General features: G+C 35.3%; 2 protein-coding genes across 4 annotated transcripts; both read left to right on the top strand.

The window, feature by feature from the left end:
• Window positions 1-3900: 3900 nt before the first annotated feature.
• On the top strand, window positions 3901-15657 carry LOC131939419 (methyltransferase-like protein 27). 3 transcript variants are annotated; one of them, XM_059297706.1, is made up of 7 exons: window positions 3901-4025; window positions 5725-5858; window positions 8887-9036; window positions 9669-9824; window positions 12756-12852; window positions 14424-14544; window positions 14757-15653. In XM_059297706.1, the coding sequence occupies exons 2-7, from the start codon at window positions 5771-5773 to the stop codon at window positions 14970-14972; spliced, it is 828 nt and encodes a 275-aa protein (XP_059153689.1). In that variant the 5' UTR covers window positions 3901-4025; window positions 5725-5770; the 3' UTR covers window positions 14973-15653. The 3 variants fall into 3 exon arrangements, with proteins under 3 accessions (XP_059153689.1, XP_059153690.1, XP_059153691.1); XM_059297707.1 differs by lacking the exon at window positions 14424-14544 and having other exon boundaries at window positions 3906-4025; window positions 14757-15648; XM_059297708.1 differs by lacking the exons at window positions 3901-4025; window positions 5725-5858 and adding an exon at window positions 7630-7658 and having other exon boundaries at window positions 14757-15657.
• A 1845-nt stretch (window positions 15658-17502) lies between these two features.
• Window positions 17503-21934, top strand: LOC131939428 (methyltransferase-like protein 27). Its single transcript, XM_059297716.1, has 6 exons — window positions 17503-17562; window positions 18273-18369; window positions 18507-18656; window positions 19529-19684; window positions 21206-21302; window positions 21738-21934. The coding sequence occupies exons 2-6, from the start codon at window positions 18273-18275 to the stop codon at window positions 21910-21912; spliced, it is 675 nt and encodes a 224-aa protein (XP_059153699.1). The 5' UTR covers window positions 17503-17562; the 3' UTR covers window positions 21913-21934.

The raw sequence follows: 21934 nt of genomic DNA, 5'->3' as shown, positions 1-21934 counted from the left end.
TTTTCTTTTGTATCCTTGGAAATTTTTGGATGATTTTGTCATAGCTTCGTAGTTCCGTTTGAGCCCGAATACTTTTTACTTCTTTCTCGTATACAAAGTATAGAGGAAGTTTTGTAATCGTCTAAAAAAATCGAGATTTTAAGAAATCTCGACGTTTTACACCTCACTGGGTCGGAAAACATACTTTTGCAGTTCGGTCCGTATTTCTGTGTGTCTGCATGTCTGTATGTGTATCTGTGCATAGGATAACTAGAGTACCGTTACAGCTAGGTTGATAAAATTTCATATGTAAGTATTACATCAGATTTGTAGACCTGTATCAACTTTTCAGCGATTTCCGGTAACCGGGATGTGGAACTTACTCTACTTTCAATTTTTCAAAAGCCTATAACTTGAGTACTATTTCTGATAGATAAATGAAATTTTACATGTAAGTAAAAGATCTAATCCTCTGCCTTCTTTCAAGCTTTGAGTAATTTCCTTTGACAGAAACTTAAAATTTACGCGATTTCCGAATTCGAAAAAAAACTAATATGAATTTATAAAGTACTATTATTCCACACTATTATAAAATATTGTTTGCTGTTCAGTGGAACACAATTCTCTTTTTTCTTTCTTCGAGATTCTATTCTATTATTTTTAAAACCTTAAGTAATTAAAATTGATTTTAAAAAAACCATGTCTATATCCCGATTTGCCATACCACGTAGTGTTATATAAGAATATTCGAGAAAGTTTAGGGAAAATCACTCCCGGTTTATTTGATCTAGGTGTCTTATAGTTTTTTTTATCTCAAATTCTCAGTTACTTTTTTCAGTTATTATAATCCGTTTTACTTTGTGTTTCAACTTCTTTATAATTATACGTAGCGTTAAATCAGCTCATCTCTTCAATATCTCGTCTTGTTGGGGTGTTTTCCATTTTTTTGTTTATTCGTAAGTGGTCGACGGAGTTCCTGTTTTCACATCTGGTGATTTCATGTGATATTATGAATGCGCTATCTTGAAATTCGTTTCCTCCTCTTGATAGTAATTAAACCTACTTAAGCAGTTTTAATTAGATAAGCTATCACTTGATCATATATATTCGAAAAAATATAATTATAATACGCCCAATGAACACTTAAAATTAATTGTTTAAGAGGGAATGTTCATGAAGTTTCCATTTGGTTGAATATTAAACAAAATGAGGAGAGAAAAACATTTTTTTTGTGCATAAAATGTTATAATACATGTTAAACAATACATCTTTAAAATTGCTATGTTTAATGTCTTTTTAATCTACGATTAATTACATGGGTAGATTTCGATTCACCAAGGATATAACTGTTTATTTACAATCAGAAAATTAAATAATTTTAAATAGATTTCTATCGAATTTGGGTCTCTTTAACAGAAGACCGGCCTTCAACGTGTTGTTTTTATGTGCCATATCTGTGACGCTATTGACCTTGAAGATAACAGAATATTTTAAGTAGAAATTTAAGATAAGATTTGTTTTGCGTCGACAAATTTTAGCTCATAGAAAGCCTTTACATAAAAACTGTGGGTTCAAATCCCAATTTTATTTTCTTGTGAGATGAATTTCTTTAATAACAATCAACTATCACAAGACAATGCACTAATTGTTTTGTTTAGCAGCGTTATGGAGCAAATCTATGTAAAATATATCTTCCTACCTTACAAAATTCTGCTTTAAAGTTAACCGAAAAAATTATTATTATTTTTTTTTCTAAAAATAAACTCTATAATACTTGCGCCTCAAAGAATAAATAAAACTTTTATCTGATATTTATGATGATTAAATTAAATTTCTTTTAAATTGTTAAAAAAAACACTCGTATTGACATTCAATTTTTACACAAAAGTAGCCTAAATATTATAATTTTGTAGTTATACATTCGGTTAGTGTATTTAATTAATTTACTAACATCCATATATTTGTTTGAATATGAAGGATATAGGGATTTAAGTAGGTAAGAAAGTATGCATTGAACATATGGTAGAGTCACATGTTTGACACACATAATTGTAATTTTTTAAATTTACTTTTCTACATACACAATTTTAAAAAAAAACTTTTTCGGTTTTTAGATTTTGGTTATCGATAAAAACGCATAGTCATTTCTTATCTGTTAATGTGCAACGCAATTAGAAATTTAAAATATTTTAACTCATACAACCTCGACAATGCAAATGCTACAATAAAGGACTTTGATATGTTATAATCATTTTAAAAAAATGTTTTGCAATATTTCAGTGTAGGCTACTAAACAAAGAAACCGAAGGTTTTATAACAAAAACTATTTTTAACTTATCGCATAGATAGTAAACCCAAATAATTATGTACGGAATGTCTTATAAAACAAACCCCTAAACTTACTCGAATATTTCTTTTTGCCAAAGAATCGTGTAGAAAAAAATATCTGCCCACCTAAAGCCAAACAAATTGTATATAATAGAGCAGAGATTTAGTACTTAGTAACAGAAACAATGACTAAATTTATATAAGTTCATTAACTTCAAATTAAGTCATAATTAATGTCACAAGTTACCGATATCGAGTCTTGACCTACGTGAAAATTTTAAATGAAATCAGCACGGTAGCAGTGATCTTTTTGAGAAATCAAAAATATTCTAAAGTACTACTCTCACAAATCGGAAATCAATTAAAGTTAGACAGAGTAATGAGAATAAACTGTTATATTTATGTATAAATTTGATCCACCTTAGTGAAACGGTACACAAATTATCAGTACTTTAGAAACCAAAATAGAAAGTACCACTTCCGGTTATTGGAATTTATACAATTGAAAGGAATACAAGTATAAGATCTTATATATGACACTTCTTTTACCAAAATGAAACAGCACTCAAGTTATAGTGTTCGCACAGAAATAAAAATAAAGTTCCTATTTCGAGTAGCGGAAATCGTTCAAAAGTTGAAATAATCTTGCACATTCAACTCAATACTTACATACAAATTTCGTCCTACTTATAGAAAACTACAAATTTGATATATTTTTATTTGAAATTTCGTCAACGTAACTGAAAGTTAACTCTCGTTATCAGACAAAATCCCAAAAACTAAAATTTTCCGGAATCGGAAGGACACAACACGTCAAAATTTGTAGGGGTCGGCGTGGTCGAGTCGGTAAAGCTCATGGTTGCTAAACCGAAAAGTCTCGAGTTCGAACCCTCGGGCAGATGAGGCTCGTTAGCTGGGGACAGCCACTCTTCTAGGAGAGACAACTCCAAAAATAAAACATCTGCTGCCTTGTAGTTTGTTCTTGGTTGGACAAAGGCTATGGAAGCAAATCCAAAAAGAAAAGCAGGCTGAAATCGGAGTCAATGGCCTCAATGACGCATAACCAGTTGACACGTACCGCTTAATTGTGTTGGAGGCGTTGTCGAGTCGGCAAAAAGCTCATGGTTGATAAATTCGAACAAAGTCTTGTGTTCAAACCCACTGGCAGATAAATCTCGATCCCCTTCAACACTAACAATTAAGAACGAAGAAGAAGAAAAGAAGAGTCAAAATTTGTCTAAATCGCGATAGTTTTTTTTTTTTTTTTTGTATGTTTATAAAAAATCCTTTTTATTACGTATATTACGTATACAATAACGTAGACAGAAGTAAAATGGCGAAAAATCTCAAAATACATAAAGTAAACTTTAACAATGTCTGTTCTGATATAGTTTCTAAAACAACACACTCATCTCCAATCACACCATGTATTAATTAAACCTATACATTTGTCATCTCTAACCTAATTTACAACATCCTCCCATCCAACGTAGGCTACTCCCTCTAAATATTTCTACACTATACCAAACCAATACAACTAATCAGACATACTAAAGTACATAGCAAACATACGGGGAAAAAATTACTATCTGGGTTAACTAAGCAGTCGCAGTATGTCATTGGTTAGATAATCCAAATATCTATTTCCGTCACAATAAAGCATAAGCGCTTATATAAAAGGACAGATCAATTGTCGCACTGAAGAAAAGAAATTCAAAGTAAGTAGAATTAAACTTTTTTGGTAAATTTAGTGCCGACTCAGATTTGTTTGGCTTTTATATTTGATTCAAATCTAGCTATCTTTTGGCTTTGGTTTATTAAAACATGTTTCGGTGACTTTATCGAAAAACGCTTTTAGATATTTTGGAATTTTGTTTGAGTAAAATTTAAAACATACCGTTATTCTAATGTCTGGATATTGATAACAATAATAACAACATTAATATAAAATTGTTAAAGTATTACGTATTAGACACGTAGTGATACAACAAAGAGAATGCGAGTTGTTGAAAATTGTTGGTGAAACAATTTACCTGGAATTTCAAAGCACAAATTGACCATCATCATCAGGTGTTTAGTCAAACAAAAATTAATCTGGCCAAATTTTACCACGTATTTAGTCAAAAGATAATATGGCCAAATTTGACAAGGTATTTAGTCAAACAAAAGATAATATGGCCAAATTTGACAAGGTATTTAGTCAAACAAAAGATAATATGGCCAAATTTGATCAAGTATTTAGTCAAACAAAAGTTACTGTGGCCAAATTTGACCAGGTGTTTAGTCAACTAAAAGTTACTATGGCCAAATTTGACCAGGTATTTAGTCAAACAAAAGATAATGTTGCGAAATTGTCCAGGTATTTAGTTAAACAAAAGATACCGTCGCCAAATTTGACCAGGTGTTTAGTCAACTAAAAGTTACTATGGCCAAATTTGACCAGGTATTTAGTCAAACAAAAGATAATGTTGCGAAATTGTCCAGGTATTTAGTTAAACAAAAGATACCGTCGCCAAATTTGACCAGGTGTTTAGTCAACTAAAAGTTACTATGGCCAAATTTGACCAGGTATTTAGTCAAACAAAAGATAATGTTGCGAAATTGTCCAGGTATTTAGTTAAACAAAAGATACCGTCGCCAAATTTGACCAGGTATTTAGTCAAACAAAAGCGAAAGCCCGACCTTAGGTGTTACACTTTTTGTTACACACTTTTCATGGAGGTAGACTAGCAGAAATCTCTGACTGTTTCTAGTACTGTGTGTAAGCAAAACAGTATGTGAAGATTTAAATTTGAAAACTAAAAATGTAAGGTTTTACATTCTGAAAGCAGAGTTTCTTCCAGGCATCCCCCCAAAAAATTTTTACCGCCCCCCCCCCTAACGAAATGAAATTTATATAATTTATATAGAAAATATATACTTTTAACAGTGTCCGCCCCCCGAAGAAAGTCTACCGCCCCCCCCCCCCCCCCGGAGAAAAAAGTCTGGAAGAAACACTGTCTGAAAGGTGCCATGTATTAAAGAAACAGTTCAATTTTCTTAATTAACAGATGTTCAAATTATTTACATCAAAAGTGATTTGTAAATTATATTTTGTAAATGTACGTATGGTAACATATCAGTCGAATTTCGTACTACTGATGACCACCTATGCATATTATATATATATATATATATTTAAAAAACTTTTGTTCAATATTGTACACATTTAGCTGGCAGTGTTCTGTAATAAGAACATTCAAATAACTTTATAATTTATTTATTTTTTGGCCGGCGGTTGTCGTGATACACTTACATCATTAAAACACGAAAACAAACCAAAACAAAGACACACACACACACACACACACACAAATCCTACCTACGATAAGAAATGTTAATTTAGTTCGTGATTTCATTAACTTTTGTTGATCACAGGTGCATTTAACCTTGACCTTGGCCGACAAAAAAAACAACAAAGATAATGGAGACGTTACACCTGCCGGCGGATTGTGAGAACTTTGTCTTGAGCTTCCAGCAGCCTGGCATGGGACACGACACCTGTGTCCAAGGTAAACTTTAGCCTACGGCGGAGATCTGTGTTCAAGGTAAACTTTAGCCTACGGCGGAGATCTGTGTCCAAGTTAAACTTTAGCCTACGGCGGAGATCTGTGTTCAAGGTAAACTTTAGCCTACGGCGGAGATCTGTGTTCAAGGTAAACTTTAGCCTACGGCGGAGATCTGTGTCCAAGTTAAACTTTAGCCTACGGCGGAGATCTGTGTTCAAGGTAAACTTTAGCCTACGGCGGAGATCTGTGTTCAAGGTAAACTTTGGCCTACGGCGGAGATCTGTGTTCAAGGTAAACTTTAGCCTACGGCGGAGATCTGTGTTCAAGGTAAACTTTAGCCTACGGCGGAGATCTGTGTCCAAGTTAAACTTTAGCCTACGGCGGAGATCTGTGTTCAAGGTAAACTTTAGCCTACGGCGGAGATCTGTGTTCAAGGTAAACTTTAGCCTACGGCGGAGATCTGTGTCCAAGTTAAACTTTAGCCTACGGCGGAGATCTGTGTTCAAGGTAAACTTTAGCCTACGGCGGAGATCTGTGTTCAAGGTAAACTTTGGCCTACGGCGGAGATCTGTGTTCAAGGTAAACTTTGGCCTACGGCAGAGATCTGTGTTCAAGGTAAACTTTAGCCTACGGCGGAGATCTGTGTTCAAGGTAAACTTTGGCCTACGGCGGAGATCTGTGTTCAAGGTAAACTTTGGCCTACGGCGGAGATCTGTGTTCAAGGTAAACTTTGGCCTACGGCGGAGATCTGTGTTCAAGGTAAACTTTGGCCTACGGCGGAGATCTGTGTTCAAGGTAAACTTTGGCCTACGGCGGAGATCTGTGTCCAAGGTAAACTTTGGCCTACGGCGGAGATCTGTGTCCAAGGTAAACTTTAGCCTACGGCGGAGATCTGTGTTCAAGGTAAACTTTAGCCTACGGCGGAGATCTGTGTTCAAGGTAAACTTTGGCCTACGGCGGAGATCTGTGTTCAAGGTAAACTTTAGCCTACGGCGGAGATCTGTGTCCAAGGTAAACTTTAGCCTACGGCGGAGATCTGTGTTCAAGGTAAACTTTAGCCTACGGCGGAGATCTGTGTTCAAGGTAAACTTTAGCCTACGGCGGAGATCTGTGTTCAAGGTAAACTTTAGCCTACGGCGGAGATCTGTGTTCAAGGTAAACTTTAGCCTACGGCGGAGATCTGTGTTCAAGGTAAACTTTAGCCTACGGCGGAGATCTGTGTTCAAGGTAAACTTTAGCCTACGGCGGAGATCTGTGTCCAAGTTAAACTTTAGCCTACGGCGGAGATCTGTGTTCAAGGTAAACTTTAGCCTACGGCAGAGATCTGTGTTCAAGGTAAACTTTAGCCTACGGCGGAGATCTGTGTCCAAGGTAAACTTTAGCCTACGGCAGAGATCTGTGTTCAAGGTAAACTTTAGCCTACGGCAGAGATCTGTGTTCAAGGTAAACTTTAGCCTACGGCGGAGATCTGTGTTCAAGGTAAACTTTAGCCTACGGCGGAGATCTGTGTTCAAGGTAAACTTTAGCCTACGGCGGAGATCTGTGTTCAAGGTAAACTTTAGCCTACGGCGGAGATCTGTGTTCAAGGTAAACTTTAGCCTACGGCGGAGATCTGTGTTCAAGGTAAACTTTAGCCTACGGCGGAGATCTGTGTTCAAGGTAAACTTTAGCCTACGGCGGAGATCTGTGTCCAAGGTAAACTTTTACCTACGGCGGAGATCTGTGTTCAAGGTAAACTTTGACCTACGCCGGAGATCTGTGTCCAAGGTAAACTTTAGCCTACGGCGGAGATCTGTGTTCAAGGTAAACTTTAGCCTACGGCGGAGATCTGCGCATGTAGAAAAAATACCATTCGAATGTTGTTATGTCGGTAGCCACAGAACCTAGAGTTGTATGTCAATGTACATTCAATTCGCCTAATCAGGTAGTGTCGTAGGGCACGACAGACGAAGCCTAAGCAGTGTTTCTTCCAGACTTGATATTTTCGGGGGGGGGGGGGGGCGGTTAACATTTTGGGGGTGGGGGGGCAGACACTAGTAAAAGTGTATGTTTACTATATAAATTCCATCTCGTTCGGGGGCGGTAGACTTTCTTCGGGGGGGGGGGGGGGGTCGGAGCCCCTCCGAAGAGATGCCTGGAAGAAACTCTGAGCCTAAGGTCTATAAAAGTCACGCGACTTTCAAGCTATATATAAACATAGTATAAAAATCAGGTCACTATGACGTCATATCAAGGTCTGGTGACGACATGAAGATCAGTTACGAGCCGTGTCAGGTGAATATTGTGGTCTAATGACCACAGGTAAAGTTCAGGTCAAATGATTACACGTAAAGTTCAAGCGTCAAGTTATGACGTCTGGTAAAGAACCAGAACTACGAGACAAAGTAATAAACATTGTATTCTTTACTCTCGAGACACTGACACACGCATTAAAATATAAAATTATTATTAAAATATATGACCTATTCTTTAAATCGACCGATATGCGAATGAAGACCACAGGGAATAACCACAGCTGTCATACTTTTCTACTTTTGCGAATAATGAGATCATTTTCTGTTCTATTGTGGCATGATTTTAACATCCTAAATATTGATAGGATTGATGTGGTTTTACGTTTTAATATTGTCATACGTGATAAATATACACTAGTTCTACATGAATATGGCGCCAACCAGAGGCGTAGCGAAGGGGGGGGTACACATGTCCCCGGGCGCCGACCCTAGGGGTGCCAAAATAAGCTCATTTTAGCTGATATTTTGAATTATAAATATTAAAAAATATATGGGGGGGGGGGCGGCAAATTGAAAGTTTGTCCCCGAGCGCCGGGAGGGGTCGCTATGTCCTTGGCGCCAACTCAAAAATTTAAAAAAGTGGACATTTATAGTTTATCCCGTGGGGTCTTTAAGTAGGTTCAAATCCGCAGGTGGTCATTTTTTTCTCAACATTAAATCACGGAGAGATCTTTAACTTATAACATGTAAACTCGGACGGTTTTATAACGCTAAGCTGATGAGTTCTTCCCTTGCAGCCTACGACAAAGATGACGCAGTGAAGCTGTACGCCCAGTCGGCTGTCGCCCTCGCCTACAGAGGTCCACAGTACTGTGCTGATATGGCGGCGGCACTCGTGGGGGAGAGGAGGGAGGAGGCGGTGGTTCTAGACGTGGCCGCTGGGACTGGTATGTTGTTGTTACATGTGGTTGTTGTTGTTGCATGTGGTTGGGATTGTGTTTGCTGCATGAGGGTACGTGTGGCTAAGTGTGTGGTTATTATATGTGACTGGGTTTGTGGTTGTTGTATGTGAATGTGGTTGTGTTGGATATGAATGGTAATGTAGTTGCTTATGTATTGTTTACACGGTAAGGATTTGGCTAGATATGGCTTAGAAAGTGGGGTTTTTGTGTTGCATGAGATTGAGTGCTTTTTTTAGTACACATTTAATATAACAATCTTAAAAAGTTATTTTATCGTTAGTAGATGATTTGGCAGTTTTCATAAATCTCTCAAAACGAATGTGACCTAACCGGACATAAAACAAACAAATATGAAGTGATATTTAATTTAAATATTAGTGACGCAAAAAGATTAAACCCGTTTGATAGAAGTTTTCGACATACATACAATTTAATAATGGATTGTTTCTTACAGCACATTGTGTGTCATCTCATTTTGGTTTCTTAAGCTATTGAATACAAGTTATTAATGTAAACCATACAAGGTTGTTTTCTTTTAAATTAAGAACATAGAAACCTATGCTACACATAGGTTCAGATTTCGTAAGTTCCTGACTGTAGTAAATGTTTGTTCCCAGGTCTTGTGGGTGAGGAGCTACACAAACGTGGGTTTAAACACATCCACGCTCACGACGGAGCGTTGAACATGATAGAAACGTGTAAACAAAAGGGAATCTACTCTAACTTCATTCACTGCCTCATTGGGGAAGGGAAGCAAATCCCGACCGCTGATGGTGAGTGAAATTTAACTTTTAATTAAACTTCAATAAAACTATTTTTTTAACAGAGGCGTACCGACACATTCCGCCCCCAGGGCGAACTATCAACTTTGCGCCTCCCTCCCCCTTATTTGTATAGTTATTTACAATGGCATTGTCAACCCCCCCCCCCCCCCCCATTAGAAAAGGCCGAGGGGCGCTTTTTACCAGTCACTGTCCCTCAATGTTTTTCTGTTACTGTCACACAGTTGATGTGGAAAATATTTTAATAAGCCCGTAAAACAGAGTAAAGGGTCTATTTTCCATAGCTTCGACTGTTAATAATTTAATAAAGCTCAAAATGAGCTTTTCTTTTCTAGCTTTTCGTTCGCCGCTTCCCTAAGGTCGAGGCCCTAGACTGCCACCCCACCCACCCTCCCCTAGCGATGCCTCTTTTTTAAAATGAAAGTGAAATATAAGTGAAAGATTTGACCAATGGTTATAGTAAAAGTATAAATTGTATCGGCACTGATGCAAGACTCTCAAGTCAATATAACTATTGGGTGTGTCTTTACAACCTCACTTATCTTCTGTTATTTATTTACATTTTATCTTATCATCTTTCCCCGTTCGTACCCAAGACACGGAATATGAAGGGATAGTGTGGTCAGCATTATGCCCAGCCGTCTTTTTTCCCTCTAACTTTAGTTAGGTACCCACCAGAGAGCTGGGTGGACTCAGTGACATTCCACTGACTTCAACTCGTATTCGAACTCGCGACTCGGGTTAGCAGTCTAGCTCTTTACCACTAGGACGATTTACATTTAAAATGTACAAATTCATTTCTTACGAAGATGATTTTATTTCTTGAATTTCCTGTTCAATGCAGACTTTTAACTAAAAACAGGAATTTTTATACGCTAAATACAAAAATAAGAACTTGTTTGTACATAAATAGACGTAAGTGCAAGTGCGTTGGTGACTTAAAAAAACCAACACCAAATCACAAACACACAAACACAAGTTCTAGACGGAATCCAATTGGGTAGAAAAGGAAGGAAACTCAACAATGAGACATAAGTTTTTAGCGCAATTTCCATACTGGCAATTGCGTTTAATAATGCGTCATTTCTGGATGGATGAATGGATGGATAGATGTGTGTCCGCAGCGTGTCTGCAGCTTTAAGTCGTATCTCCTCCTCAACGAAGCAATATCGAGGACTAGTTCCAAAAGCAAATATGTTAAGCAAGTTCCGAGGATGAACATAGGCCAAAATAATTCCCGGAATTCCTTCCTGGATTTCCCGGAAAAGCCACAAAAAAAACTCGAAAAAATGCAGTTTTTGGCCCATATCTCGGCAACCAGACCACTTAGCGACTTGAAACATTTACCAATCGATTCCTGCCATAATTTAGAACAATATTGCCGAAGAAAGTTTTTAAAAATATCCTTTCGTTCGGTCAAAAAAAAATTAATTATTACTTTTTTAAACTGAGCATCGTGTAGGCTTTTTTCCCCTTTGATGCGTAGCTGGACGCGTTCTGCGGTACACGCTGCCATTGGCCAGACTCGCGCAGCTCGCGAGGGGGCGGGGACTAGCTCTGCTCGTGTGGAGAGAAACGAAAAGGGGTGCAAACATCTACGGGTGATTCGTTCGGTCACAAAAAATTAATTAAGGAAATTGCGCTTAAATTGTCTCTAGACTTTTTATTAACTTGTTTAATAAAATATGACGAAATAATACCCTCAATTATCACTTGATATAAAAACATCTACAATTATATCATATTTAATAGCTACCATTAAAATGATAAAAACATTAAATGTACACATTAATTTGGAAATATATCTACCTAGGAAAATTGTTTTACTGAGTTACCGTATTGGTTCAAGGTTTGATACAATTAGACAAACAATGTAGTTTACCGACCGTTTTAATCAAATGTTTCAATAATTCATCTCCCCAAGTAAATATATCGTTGTAATGTTTATTCTGATAATTTTTTACATATTTAGATCAACATATATTTAGATAGACAGATCATTTGAATTTTGAATTAACTACGTTTACAAAACAGCGACAGACGTACGCTGAACATATCAAATAACCTGTTGTTAAGCAGTGTGAAAAATAACACTTTTAGACAAATAACATGTTTTTATGACAGGAGGATTTGTTATAATCCTCGTAAGAGATTAAAAGACTACTAGTGTGCGGTGTTTATTACCGTTAGGGATAATTGAACAACTAAATAATACAGTTTTGTAAACAGCGGTACCCTGTAGGACTATATTGTTTGTATTATTTTGTACTCCATGATACATACTACGTTCTCGCTAAAAATTAAGGCTACCAATTTTAACAATATTAAATTGTTTTTCTAGAGACATGTGGCGCTCATGCTATGATTGTTGTGTAGCTGAATTCCTTTAATTTTTTTCTAGACAAATATGATGGTATAGCGGTTTGTTATCATACTACTGGGCAAATTGTTTGCCATATACGATGTTCCTGCATTAGCTATCATATAACTTAGCAAAATGTTTGTCACATAACATGTTATTGCAGTGATTATTTTTATTATTGCAAGTTGTTTATTAGACACATATCATTTCTTGTAGTAGTTATATGATTGAGCAACTTAATTTCTGGATATATACATTGTTATCTTACAACAGTCCAAATTGTTTTCTAGATACATATGATGTTCATGCTGTAGTTATCATACAGCTGTACAAATCGCGCCGTATATCATGCTATTGCTGTAGTAATCATACAACTGACCATATTTTCTTCCAGAATATAGTAGATGTTTTTGTTGTTATTATCTTATAACTGACCATATTGATTTCTAGACACATACAATGTTTTTACAGTAGTTATCGCATAACTGAGCTAATTGTTTTCTAGACACATACGATGTTCTTGTTGTGATTGTCATATAACTGAGCAAATTGTTTTCTAGACACATACGATGTTCTTGCGATGAGCGGCGGCACATGTGAGAACCATCTTCCACCATCAGCTCAGCAAGAGTTTGTCAGAGTTATCAAACCTGGAGGGTAAGGGCGATTAATGCAAGTTTCAATTAACTCTATCACGACTGTTGTTTTTGTTTAAATAGCATCACACGTTTTGTGCTTCTCTCTTTTCTCCGTCAGACGTCTGTAAGACAGAGTCTGTCATATTTCACCTTCTCGTACATACACACACATCAAGTAAAGTCAAAGTCAAGTCCTAACACCTACAAGTCACCAGGGGCGGATTAGGCTTGAGCGGGGCCCCGTGGCTGAAATATGTTTGGGGGCCCCATATATATATATATATATATATATATATATATATATGTATATATATATATATACATATATATATATATATATATATATATATATATATATATATATATATATATATATATATATATATGCGTGTGTATGCGTATTAAATATTTTGTATAACAAAATTGAAGGTTGTGATGCAAACATTGAAACTTTAGTTTTTATAGTGAAAACTAACAATTGAGCAGACATTTTTGGGGCCCCTTGAAAGAAGTCTTCTCAACCCCCTCCAGCTTAATCCGCTACTGCCAGCCACCTCTATTACAATTGAAAGTTCACATAGTTTTAATTAAAGTTCCCTTTTCAAACCTGTCGGTCTATGGGGCAAATGAAGTAGAGTTCACTAATTTCTGTGACCTCGGTATATGAAAGGATTGTACGATCAGCACTAAGGGGTGTTAGGTACCCATCATAGCTGGGTGAACCTAGGTAGTTTTCAACTACCACAAGCAGAAACCTGATGACTCACAAAAAATGTTTTGGTATTAAAGTCACACATGCTTCTCCAGCTGTTGCTGGTGTAAGCTTTACTTAATAGAGGAAAAAATATGTTTTTATATATATAATTACACAGCTTAACACAAATCTTTTTTTAAATGCTTTTACTTAGAAATCTATGGCTCCGCAAATCTTGAAATGTTGCTTTAATACACTGTCCATTGTCCGATTTAGCTGAAATTCGGCGAAATGGGAGATCTTGGTCGACAATATAAGAATATCTCATTTTCAATCTAATTAGACATAAATGTAATAAATTCTATATGCAATAACTATATATCCAATTTTAAAAAAATTCATAAAAAACGTTTTAATAACAAGCTTTTATGTAATAATGCATTAAAAAGTAGAAAATAAATTATACACTACTATTTAAATTACTATAAAGAAAAGCGTGGGTCACTTTAGTATCTATTGGATACCTTTACTAATGTTGAGGAAGACACCCACGCTTTTCTTTATAGTTATTTAAATAGTAGTGTATAATTTATTTTCTACTTTTTAATGCATTATTACATAAAAGCTTGTTATTAAAACGTTTTTTATGAATTTTTTTTCAGTACTTTACATGTTTTATTTACAATAGAGTTACATGACTAAAAACCATTGCGCGCCTACTGAACATCACGTTCAGTAGGCGCGCAATGGTTTTTGAACGCAGCCATTACGTGGTCGTGATGGCGCAGCTATTGATGACGCGTGTGGTGTGGTTGGCTAGACATGCCTACTAATTCGGTCCAAATTTTAATTAATTCATAAAAAATCAATTAGGCATCCAATTAAGTCAAATTTAGTTTCAGATTGCATTGTCTTCATGTCTTGACCCACGTGCCAACTGTGAATCGTGTCGGTCAAGTAGAACTGTCCGAATTTTCACTCCTGCGTTTCCGTCAAGACAGACAGACCGACGAGGAAGTGAGTTAAATAAAAGCTTGTAAAAATGGAGAGAACAAGGTAATAATATATAACATCATATAAGATTAAGATATAATATATATATATATATATATATATATATATATATATATATATATATATATATATATATATATATATATATATATATATATATACATATATTCTGATGTCTGTAAGACAACTCTAGTTTGCCCTGTCTGCTCCACCAGATTTTTTGTGAACGCCTACAGATCGACCATGCCTACCATCGAGTATGGCAGATTGTGGGAGGCCGAAGCTGGAAAACTGGAGGCCGCAGGAAAATGGAGGTTCTATGGCAGGCTGATGTTCCGGAAGTACAATTTGTATTCCGACGGGTTTGTCGACATCTACCAAGTACAGAAATTCTAGTTTTTGAAGTCAATTCACGCATAACGTTTATGTAATTGTTACTTTGAGAGGCTTCATCTTTTCATACCATCATCACCCGCTGTGGCATTTGTCTATCGATATCCACTCCGTTATAAGTTAACATATTGTCACAGACATCACAGTATACTTAACAGGGTACCAATTCTTCCTACTTTAGTCTTTATTCAAAACATAGTTAACATCAGTCTACATCACCCGCATAACCCGAACTTCCTATTCATTACCTAGCCCCTAACTCCTAGCTTTTATTCTACAGCAATAACCTTCTTTCTACCTCCTACGTCACTATCTCACCATGCGCGTCACATCTTCATTTGTTCAACATATGCGCACACCAATATTCACACGCACCAATCTATACTCTCGGAAAATGCACCATAACAGTGATGGTAATGTTATTTAATTGCTTTACTTGGCTGGATTGCATGTAAAATTCATTTCTAATGTACATATAATATACAAAATAAAAATAAATATGATTTGCAATTTCAAAATCTCTACATGAAACGTTTACTATAATATATTGTAACTTGAATTTTCTTAAATTCGAAAATTCACTTTATGATTACTACTGTAAATGCGATATTCGTCTAAAGATACATTATATTTTGAATAAAGAATATTCACTAACAATCATAAATAACTCTAATACTTGTCCAATTTAATAATCTGTCTAAATTGGTTGACAATGAAAAAATAAATATTTAACCTAACTTTCTTGGCTCTTACAAGTTACTTAAGCAGACTACTAGCACTTACTTTGCCAGTAATTGTTTCCCGGGGTCTAAACATATCTAGTTTTAGTAGAATATAAATAGCTAGAACGATAGATAATACTTATGTGACTTGACATTGAAAATAGGTCATTTCCAAGAAATAAAAAAAATGACCCTTACTTCTAAGTATTCCTAGTAAACATTGATCCAATACAAGAACAATTTAATTACAATTTTATGAATAACTTTTCAATACACTTACCTACTTATGATGATACATTTGGACTTGAAAACCTCAATACCGAGGTAAAATGATGGAGACTTAAGAACAGGTGTGTGAGGGGAAAAGAACTTGGTGAACTACCGATACAGAAAGAGAATGAAAATAGCGCCACAACGGAAATTTTCAAAAAAAAAACATCAATCGCGCCATCTACCGGTGACTCAGGTGCAATAATACCATTATTTCTATAAACGTTTTTTTTTAAAGATTCATCTTAAATAGAAAATAATAAAAACACTTAATTAAAGTGGTACTTATAAGTACCGTTTAGCAACCAAATGATAAATTGTTAACTAACCACTAACACTTAACTGTCCAGTAATTTACCTGACAACTAACACTTACCTGAACACAAACACTTACCTGGCCAATAATTGTTACCTGACCCCTAACGCATACCTGAACACAAACACTTACCTGGCCAATAATTGTTATCTGACCACTAGCGCTTACCTGGCCAAAAATTGTTACCTGACCACTTGCCCGCCCAGTAGCTTTTTCCAGTATTCACTGAATATTCCTTGCTCATTAGCACTTGCCTGAACATAATACTTACCTTGCATGCTTTAAATGACATGCAATTATGAACCGGTAAGCCAACGGACGAAGGAAGTAATTATATTTCATACGACATTGAATAAGCTGAGAGCTTAATACTCCTAATGAACTTTATGAACTTAACAACATGCTAACCGAGTTCTGGGGCAGTTGGAGGGGGGGGGGGGGCGATAATGTAACCGCGCTCTCTGTGGACACCAGTAAGTTCGGAAATGATATCATGGACAAATTATCTCAGACTAAATATTTCAGACAAAATATATCACCGTCAAATGATCTCAAGGACAAATGATCTCACGGACAAAAGATACTAGAACAAAATATATCAGGACAAATGATCTCATGGACAATTGATCTCAGACAAAATATCTTAGACAAAATATCTCACAGCAAAATTTTAATAAATCACATCTTAGTAATCAGGTGACAAATGCTTATTTTTGAATGTCTGGGGTAGTGATATTTTAGTTTAACTATGATAGACTGGTATCGGCTAGTTCATAACAGCCACATCTGCGACTGGGGTTTCATAAAATGCATACTAAATACTCAAACAGACACACTATGCTTGGATATTAAACTAAGAGATTAGTAGGAGCTTAATGTACTATCAGCTAATCTAAATGACAATCTCAGCTGAAAGATTTTAATTATAATTAAATATCGAATTACTGAAGACGTTATTTTCATCGTAGTATTTAACCTCTCTGTTTTTGTTAATAGTTCTTTTCGCTAAATGTTCGGAACAGAGTTCTATTCGTTTCACGCCGTTCTATTTTAAAAAAAGTTAAAATCGCTTTAAGCTTATAAAATTTTAACAGCTGTTTAATACCTTTAAACGGCTGTATATTATTAACAAATGTTTAGTTCGCTTAAAGCCGTTATATTTTAACAACTGTTATATTTGTTATAAGCAGTAAATATTTCCGCACCTGTTAAATTCGTTTTGATTCGTTGTGTTTGAGCTATTGTTAAACAACATCTTGTTTCGAAGGAGCTCAAAAACGCTTGCCAAGTGTTTCTGCTCAAGAGAGTCAGGAAATAGAGGTATACACACTTTGAATTTTTTAAAATCGTATTGTTGTTTTTTAAGATGTGTTTTTAACAAAACCTAAATACATATAAGGAGAAATTATTCTTCTTCTAATGCATATCAAACCAAAAACAGTATTTTTAAAAATTATTACTGTTGTTTGAGTGGGTATTTTGAAAAGTGCCTATGACAAAACAATTTAAAACAAAATGATCACTTTCTGTTTATAAAATTATCGAGAAGTTGGAACACGCAACTCAACTTATCTATATATATAATTATCTTCTGGGAATTGCTAGAAAACAAGCTGTAAGCGCGCTCCCTACCACCCCCACCCCTACATGGTCTGGTGAGCTGTGGTTCACTCTAAATGTTTACAAGCAGAGTCGGGTTTAGTGACGGCTATTAGGGGCAGATAATTTAGTTTGAAACGATTTTAAACGTATACAATATTATAAAAAGGATTTTAAAGGACAAGAAATATATTTTTTACATCAAAGATTTTTGTTATATAAAGCCCACACCAGTTATTAGTCAAATGATATATATTTATATATATATATATATATATATATATATATATATATATATATATACATATATATATATATATATATATATATATATATATATATATATATATATATATATATATATATCCTGATTTGGTCATATCGATTGTTAGCTATCTAAAACGTTTAACCCATTAACTATTTCCTTCCAGATGGACAACGGGCAGTCGTTGAACAAGCTGTTGGAGTTTGATAATTTTGTGCTCAGTTTTCAGGAGCCAGGACTAGGTCAGGACGCATGCGTGGAAGGTATGTAAACGACACTGTACAAATCCGTAAAGGTTTGAGTTTACCTGGGAATTTGGTTGCTGTAAACCATAAGGACCATAACAAACTTTTTACATAGATTGAATGAAATGTCGGTATATTTTGTTAACCCTTTGCAGCCTACGACAAAGACGACGCAGTCAAACACTACGCCGTGTCTACAGTGGCCCTCGCCTACAGGGGTCCACAGTACTGTGCCGATATGGCGGCGGCCATGGTACAAGACAGGAGGGAGGGGGCGCTTGTCTTAGATGTGGCTGCTGGGACTGGTATGTGGTTGGTGCATGTGGTTATGTGTATGGTTTTGGTTTTCGATGTTGATTGGTTGTGGATGGATACGTGTTGTTACTTTTTATTGTGTATGTGTATATGTGCTTGTTATGTTGGATATGGCTCATGGGACCGGTATGTGGTTGTTGCCTGTGGTTATATATGTGGTTGTAGTGTTTTATGTTGCTAGATATGTGGTTGGGTTGGTTACTTGAAACGGATTATGTGGTTTTCGTGTTAGGTGTTGCTGCTGGGATCAGTATGTAGATGTTGCATGTGGTTTTGTATGTGGTTGTGGGTGTTCGATGTTGCTGGGTGTGTTTTTGGGTACTTTTAACTGTGTGTGTTGCTGGATATGTCTTTGTTGTATTAGATGGGGCTTTTTGGACAGGTATGAGGTAACTTCATGTGGTTCTGTATGTAGGAGTTTCATGCAGCTGGGGTTTTCTGTTTGTGTTAAAAGTTTTTGTGTTAGAAATTGCTGAATATGTCTTTCTTAAATTAAATGTGGCTTTTTCGACAGGCATGTTGTAATTTCATTTTGTACTGTATGTTGGTGTTTCATGTGGCTGGGTGTGTGAGGTTGTGTTACATATGCCAGTTTATGTGGTTCAGGTGTTCGACATTGTTTAAAGTGTGGTTGTATATGTAGTTGGTATGTGTCCCTTTTAACTGTCTAAGTGGTTTTTGTGTTAAGTGTAGCTATCCATGTAGTTGTTCTATCAAGTGTGTGGCTTTTGGGTCATGTAAAAACATGGATTATTTTTACTCACTGACTTATATTAAAGCCGTAACATTTTAATTAAGAACAACTACAATCTTAATCAATACAACGTACCGTATAGTCAACATAACTTTTATTTACCGACAGGTTTAGTGGGGGAGGAGCTACACAAACACGGATTTAAAAACATCCACGCTCTCGACGGGGCGTCCCAAATGTTGGAGACATGTAAACAAAAGGGAGTCTACTCTGATTTCATCCAATGCATCTTGTTAGAAGGAAAACAAATGCCTATCGCCAATGGTAAGATAATGATAAGAAAAATTTAGCCGAAAAAAAAATGCTCTATATACTGAATTAATTCACATTTTTACTTTCTCGTATATACGAAGTATAGAGAAAGTCTTTTAATCGTGCAAAAAAAATTAGAGATTTTTACAAATCTCGACGTTTTACACCTCACTGATACGGAAAAACATAATTTTGCAATCTTGTCCGTTTGTCTGTGTGTCTGTCTGTCTGTCTGTCTGTCTGTGTGTCCGTGTGTAAACACGATAACTTGAGTACCGTTATAGCTAGGTTGATGAAATTTCATATATAAGTATTTTATCAAAATCGTGGTACTTTTCCTACTTTGAATTTTTAAAAAGCCTATAACTTGAGTACTATTTCAGATAGATAAATAAAATTTCATATGTAAGTAAAACGTCTCATTCTCTACCTTCTGTTAAATTTTGAGTAATTTCCGTTGACCGGAAGTAGTAATTTACGCTACTTCCGATTTCTCAAAAAACTAATGTAAATTTTAAAAGTACTAATAATATTGCGCACTATTATGCGCTTTTTTATTTGGCGTTCACTTGGTGTGCAATTAATTTGTCTACGAGATTTTATTTGTATTTTAAAAACTTTAAGTGTTTAAAATGGATTAAAAATCATGTCTATAGCCCGAGTTCCCATCCCCTGTTATTTTGTATAAGAATATTCGAGAAAGTTTTGGGGAGATCACTCCCGGTTTATTTGCCAATGTTTTGATTTCCGTTCTAAAAAGTTTAACTCTTCAAACGTTTAGATGCGGTTTTTTGCAGCTAATCCCCTACAGATCTTTTAGCGGTTAGCTCCGCTGTGAGACCGATAAATTATATTAAGGGTTTTCTCTATGAAGGCAGATTATATTAGGGCAGATCATATCAGAACAGATAATATCAGGACATACAATATCTGATATTATACCAGGGCAGATCATAACAGGGCATTTTATATCAAGGCAGATTATATCAGGGCAGATTATATCAGGGCGGATTATATTAGGGCATTATTATATCAGGGCAGATCTTGCCCCAACAGATTATATTAGGAAATAACATATAAGGGGATATTATTTTTAATTCAAGGCAGAGCATATCACGACAGATCATATCAGGGCATATTATATTATGGCATATCATATAAGAGCGGATCATAATATGAGGGAATATAATATCAGGGCAAATCATATCACGGCATATCATACAAGCCATATTATATAAATCAGGGCATTTTTTTCATTGAAAAACATCTGCCCTGATATGATATGCCCTAAAAAGACTCGTTTCATGGCATATCATATCAGGGCAGATATTCCTTAAAGTAGAATTTTTTAGCCTATATCTTTTATCCTTCTCGCTAATAACCAATATTAGGCCAATAGTTATATGCTAAATAAGTTTAAGTCTTTCTACTACCAGAATAGCAAAGCAATAATGACTCACAAACAGAAAAGGGACAGTATCATATATTTCTGTGTTACTATGTAAAATAACATGATTAACTCCCCTATTCCAGCCACGTATGATGTGGTGGCGATGAGTGGAGCAACCATCGAAAACCATTTACCTCCAAGTTCTATGCAAGAGTTTGTCAGAGTTATCAAACCTGGAGGGTCAGAAGATTTTTAATTATCTCCGATATATGTACATATATATATATATATATATATATATATATATATATATATATATATATATATATATATATATATATATATATATATATATGTATATATATATATATATATATATATATATATATATGTATGTATATTATATATATATATATATATATATATATATATATATATATATATATATATATATATATATATATATATATATATATATATATATATATATACATACATATATATACATATATATATATATATATATGTGTGTGTGTGTGTGTGTGTGTGTGTGTGTGTGTGTGTGTGTGTGTGTGTGTGTGTGTGTGTGTGTGTGTGTGTGTGTGTGTGTGTGTGCTTTTTAAACTACCATTCATTTTGTTACGTATTATAAGCTATGAATTGTTGAATATACAGGTACTTCATAAACTGCTACAGGGCTACTATACAAGACATCGAGTACGGGAAAGAATGGCTAGCAGAGGCTGCACGGCTGGAAAAAACGGGAAAATGGAAGCTGTACGGTCGGTTGAATTTCCGGAAGTATCACGTGTTTTCCGATGGATTCGTCGATATTTATCAAGTTAATTAGCAAGTGTATGTTTAATACAAAT

This window comes from Physella acuta, unplaced genomic scaffold (assembly GCF_028476545.2).
Source record: "Physella acuta isolate Inbredline_101_S28 unplaced genomic scaffold, ASM2847654v3 ptg000278l, whole genome shotgun sequence".
Classification (NCBI taxonomy): Eukaryota; Metazoa; Mollusca; class Gastropoda; family Physidae; genus Physella; species Physella acuta.
The sequence above is the reverse complement of the archived record's forward strand: the minus strand, read 5'-3'. Positions and strand labels throughout refer to the sequence as shown.